Source organism: Cydia strobilella, chromosome 1, assembly GCF_947568885.1.
Source record: "Cydia strobilella chromosome 1, ilCydStro3.1, whole genome shotgun sequence".
Taxonomy (NCBI): Eukaryota; Metazoa; Arthropoda; class Insecta; order Lepidoptera; family Tortricidae; genus Cydia; species Cydia strobilella.
In genome coordinates, this window is record NC_086041.1 from 10,867,716 (window position 1) to 10,873,715 (window position 6,000).

Genomic DNA, 6,000 nt, shown 5'->3' on the forward strand with positions numbered 1-6,000 from the left:
ACAATACACGTGTCTTACTACCTTTAGCTCGTACGATTTGTATGGGTTTGAATATAATACGACTGCTTGTTTTAGGTCATGTGTCAGCAAGGTCGCGCTGGTATGGACTGAGCCTTTTGATAACAAAGTCAACACCAGAAGTTAATGCTGATACTTGCAAGCATAAGTGTTTGCACAATGAAATCGATTCTTTATGAGTGGACGCATCTATAAAAATACGAAGGCCTTCCATTTATTATTTTTTGTTTGAATTACGTAATCCTAATCCTACATCTAGTCTCAGTAACATAGACAAATTGCAAACATTAAATTTCATGTAACGGCGTTGGTTTGGCCATCAGCGTTGCAGTAATGAATCTCATAGCCGAGTCTTTGGTAAAATATGCATGTACTTACAGGATCTGAGGATCTAAAGCCAATGTAGGATAGTCCCATCTGCGTCGATTGTCTTTAGGAAAATGGACAGGGTAAACTGTTTCCTAAAGATGTTTTGTCAAGTGTATCAATGCAATGTAGGTACCTAGTAAAATGTTTTCTCATCGCTTCGGTCTAAATTTCAATGAGTCTGTTGTTTAGAAAATGACAGTCAAGTGAGTTAGCAAGGTTAGCAAGCAAGAAGAAGTTAAAAACCCTAACACGGGGGGTTTAGTCGTGAAAGTGGTACTAAACATATGTCTTCTTTGTTGCAGTAATGAACAAAGGTCAAGTGCTGACGCACTACTACCGCGTGATGAACAAGCTCGGCGGCTACACCTGGATGCAGACCTGCGCCACTGTCGTCTGCTCGTCCAAGAACGCAGAGGAACAGAACATCATCTGCGTCAACTATGTTATAAGGTAAAATTCAACCATCTTCAAACCCTCAACGCCAAACGCAATATATTTAGGTTCTTTACAAAACATACAACATTAACGTGGCTTAAACTTAATTCCCTTTGTATTCTTAGAATACTGTCATTGTCTCCTTGTCGGATTTTCCCGCAACTTTACTTTTAGGTATTTTCCTGATTGACAATATCGTGTAAATGACACGATACTCTGGTAATATGTGGTAAATTTGCATACAAAATTAAATGCGCATTATGGTCAGGGGAAATACGTGTGCAAGTGAATTGTATATTTATAAGTTTCTTTATTTTACAATAAGCATAAACTATATAAAACTGAAAGGTGTACACTGAAAAAGGAAATATTCTAACGAAACAGAGATTTTGTTATTTAAGCTTCCCGTCTTGAACCAACAACACCCAAATAAAATTGCTTACATTAATAAAAAAAAATGTTTGTTGCAGCGGGCGCGAATACCCTAACACAGTAATGGATTGCTGCCAAATGGAAGAAAGTGTGCAAGGCGTGAAGCGAGAAGAGACGACGGGAGACCCTGAAAACGGGCCCCCGGACGCCGACAACTCTGGTAATCCGCCGCCTCCCTCACGACACCCTGCGGACAGAACTGAAGCCACAAACAACGCCGAATCTGCCTCAACAGCCCCAGTACCTACATCGGACGTCACACACCTCACCAGGCTTAACGACTCTCAACCGCTGCCGGTGCACACCAACCCGGAAAGAACCTCTCCCATGCCGGCGAGAAGAATGAAAAAGAGAAAACATGCGGAATGTGATGATGAAGAAAGAGATGAAGATAGACGAAAGAGCTCATCCAATCCTGGCGCAGCGATATCACCTGCTGAAAGAGATATCAATAAAACGAACTTGTCTATCCCTGAGGGCTCTTCGGACGCAACTTCTGTTAGAGATCTAGAAAACGCCATGTCGAAGCACTTACCTGCCTTAGACGGTAAAGAAATCTCACATAGACCGACGGACTTTTCAACAGACGCGCTCTTGAAGCAACAGCAACAAAAGTCGACTATACAGTGGATAGGGACGCAAAACCATCACCTAAACCATTTAAACAGGCAGATTCCTGGAAACCATACTTCAACACCCGCCTCAGCGCTGCTACGGCAACTTTATGCTAACAGGGAGAGTGTTATTAGAAGTAATTTCCTTGGTGATGGCAGGACGGGTGGCTATTATTCCAGTGACGGTCAGTCAGGCCCGCTACCCACTCCTCCTGGCAGTGAGGGATCAGGCTATGGTGAACAATTAGGTCACAAAGGCACCGATATTGGTTCACTGGCCTATGGTGGTTACGCAGATTACCATTCTGCGATGACTCCTCCTGGATCCGTATCTCCTAGGGACAAACAGCAATACGCTTTGTCGTACGATAACAGCGCTTATTCCGAGGCGTTAAGGCACTCTTATTTGGGCGAAGCGCCTCTACCGCTGAAGCCACAAGCATACTCCGCTGTCCCTAGCGCTTTGGACTACACGTCTTCGTTAGATCAGAGTCAGTTCTTCCATCCCCCTTCCTCCTTCCATCTTTACCATCCTCAGGCTCATTCGGCCCACACGCCTCACACTCACCAGTCCATAGATAAATCTGCACCTCCCAATACGAACTGGTACTCGTCAGGTTCATAGCCACATAGACATTAGTTTGGGAATGTGTATTGCTTGGAGTGAGCAATTGCGTTGTGTGTTCAATAGTTCGTTCAAATGTTTGTCAATCGTGTTAAGTTGGTTGTTAAGTTTAGTTCTTTTTTGTTATAGTTAATTGTCCTAACTGTCTTCAACAAACGTTATCTCTTGTAACCGACTTATTTGACAGACTGTAAATAAATTGGTTTGAAAATGTTCTTCACAAAATTGTATACGGATACTCTAATGACAATGCTAAACTAATTAACACATTTTAATACTCAAAGCTTGAAAGGCAATTTCTTTTTTATATGACCCCAATTATTAATACTCTAAGTGTAAGGTAAAACTGTGCCAAAAACTAGGTGCTGAGCACTTGACGACGCATTTACAGAAACATTCCAAACCGTTACGATTTTATTCCATTATCTTTAAGGGTTTAAATAACTTTGTCGCTGTTAAGTTTTATTGTGAACAGCTGCCGTACTATTGTCGGCTGAAACTTAAAGCGACGAGGTTCTAAGATCTTAGCTAGGAATTTGGACATCTATCTGTGAGCTACCCATAGCTTATTGCATATCATTTTGACTTAAGTGTCTAGTTAATGCTTTTGTAAATTATTGTACCATAATTACACGACTGTACTTAGGCTACTGTACGACTAGATAACTGTAAATTGTAGGCAATAAGCACTGTATATTATTTTAGTAGGAAATAAGATTTCATTGTACATACTACTTATATCATTGTAGGGTAAGCGTTAAGTAAAGTTGTTCTTTTTGGCAGTGCTCATATTTTGTTAAAAAAATGTTTTAGTTGTATTTGAATTGAAATGTTATTGTTGTAACATTTCAATTTTGTATGTTCGTTCAAAGAGCAATAATAATTGAATTATATACAAAAATGTTCAAACCACTACAATCATCTCGATCAAACTGTAAATGTTCAGCAATGTAATAAAACTACTACAATCCATTTTCGAAAATTCAACGTTAACTACTCTTCATTAATTCATTCATGATGAACGAAAAACGCCGTCATCGTCATCATCATGACAAAGTACTTAAATGAAAAATAAAAATACTCAACACATTCCAGTAAATACTTTTTAAACCAAATTATACTTATTTTTATATTTAAATGAACAAAAATAGATAATTATTTAAATTACTAGGTGTAACAGTTATAAATAAAATTGGTAATATTTATGCTATTATTAACAGTGCAATACGAGTGACAAAAGTTATTCTTTCGATTTTTTACGGCTTCGTTAATGTATCGTAATAATAAGGTAATTATCATAATATGTATCAAAGTTGTAATTTACATGGAATTTGGCTTGTAATTCGATTGTTTTCAGTTGTACCTCGACTTAAGCCTCTTCTCGTGTACAATTTTTATGTTTATTTTATATGTAACATGAACAAAAAATGGAGGATTTTATTTCTCTGATTAAATGATTAAGATTTTTACTTATGTTGTGTTATTTAAAAATAGTAAGCAATTCCTTTACACACCGTGGGCTGGAGTAACCCGACAGATTTTAACCACGCATTCCTGTAGGCCGAGCACATGATTGGCGCGACAGTATCTCGCTGCGAGATAGACTACCCGTCTTCTACTAACTGTATGAATTAAAGGGGGACGGGTAGTCTATGTCGCGGCGAGACACTCTCGTGCCAATCATGTGCTAGCCCGGCTGAGGTTATATAATATATACGGAGCAAACAATGTTGTATTAGTTTTGGTGAAATTCGTGTTTGCGTTTTCTGCACACGACACGTTTGGACTAGTTAGGACTATTAGGAGGTGAACATATCAAGTCCCCGGCCGTAGCCCTTGAGCTGGTGGGGAGAGGGGGGTATGAAGGTCCCATTTTTCGGATTTTTCATATCTTGGAAACTGCATCTTAGCGACATTACTACTTAGACAAACCGAAAGCTGCTTTGGGAACAAATCAAACTATTTTATTAAATATTTTGATTTGTGTTTTTTTAGCCGATAGCTAGACGCCGGTTCGAAATGTTCGAATCCGGCCTTCACCACTGGAGGGCTTCGTCACTTTTTCTTTAATATATGACATCTATTACAGTTTTTAATTTATATATAGTAATGTGACTATTTAAAAAAACACAAATCAAAATATTTAATAAAATAATTTGATTTGTTCCCAAACTTGTTCATAGATGGCAGCACCAGTCTCTCTCGCTACAACGTAAATCCGTAAGGAGTTCGTTTAGGAGGTGCAAGCGTGCACTGCTTGCCCTTAGGGCTGGTCAAAGACGGCCTAGTCTTACTAAGATGGGCATATAGTCGAGAAATTCGGACGGGCACCGCCGTGGCGGGGTGGCCTAGGGGTTCATGGCGTTAGCCGCGATAGCTAAAGGTAAAGACGCCAGTTCGAATCCGGCCTTCACCACTGGAGGGCTTCGTCAGTTTTTCTTTAATATATGACATCTATTACAGTTTTCAATTTATATATAGTAGTGTGACTACTTAAAAAAACACAAATCAAAATATTTAATAAAATAATTTGATTTGTTCCCAAACTTGTAAACCGAAAGCTGATTAAATTTGCTACAAGTTTAATGTCATCAAGTTTTTCGATATCTTGAATAGTTTTCGGGGTACCGTCGAGTCCCGTACCTATCTTTGCCTGGATTTTGATACTTTTCCCAAAAGATCGTTCAAATTTGAAAGCATTTTAGCCCGTTATGGCAAAAATACGTTTTTTAGTACTCCTGACTATGAGTATATACAATTAAAAGTTTAAATTTCATTGGTTAACTTGGTAATAAATGGCCCCAAAGGCAATAGGCGAAGTATGGGTATTTTCCCCAATCTTCGCCTATGGCATGTATCGCTGGGAACACCCAAATATTCCGAAATATATTAAGAAAATCACGAATGTGCTATTTCCGAAAACTTAAAATCCGATAATCATTTGACCGAAAGCATAAAGTTTCGATTTAACACTTTTCCGAAAAAATGTTTTTCCGAATTGTTAAATTCCGAAAAACCATTGTCCGATCGGAAATCAAATAATTCAGAATTCAGAGATTCGGTCTTTTGTAAGGTCGGAAAAATAAAATTCGTGATATTCAAATGAAGACACATTTCGTTTTAGTAATTCGGTATTCAGAAATTCGGTCTTTTGTAAGTTCGGAAAAATGAAATTCGTGATATTCAAATGAAGACTCACGTTTTAGTAATTATTACGGGTGCCTGTTGTGCCGCATCACGTTAAATTCGGCATTCTAAAATTCGGCATAAAATATTTTTGGCATAAAAAATCGGCATAAATAAATTCGGCAGAACTACGATCCTCAAGATAACGAACTGTTGCCAGAAAAGTGGGTTACGTTAGTTGGAACTGCAACCTCCAAGATAAGTGGGTTAGGTTAGAACTGCTATTCAAGAAAACGAACTGTAGCCAGAAATGTGGGTTAGGTTAGGTTAGAACGGCGACCCCGACTGAAAATAATTGTTTTTAGAGAAGTAGGTTTAGGT

General features: G+C 38.6%; 1 protein-coding gene across 3 annotated transcripts in view; it reads left to right on the forward strand.

Moving 5' to 3' along the window:
- The window catches only part of LOC134741045 (protein trachealess), a 201,226-nt gene extending 197,264 nt beyond the window's left edge, over positions 1-3,962 (forward strand). For all 3 annotated transcript variants that reach the window (XM_063673805.1, XM_063673796.1, XM_063673814.1), the window contains exons 12-13: positions 690-837; positions 1,293-3,962. In XM_063673805.1, the coding sequence (XP_063529875.1) occupies positions 690-837; positions 1,293-2,493 (1,349 nt within the window). In that variant the 3' untranslated portion in view covers positions 2,494-3,962. The remainder of the gene's footprint in view (positions 1-689; positions 838-1,292) is intronic.
- Positions 3,963-6,000: the final 2,038 nt, after the last annotated feature.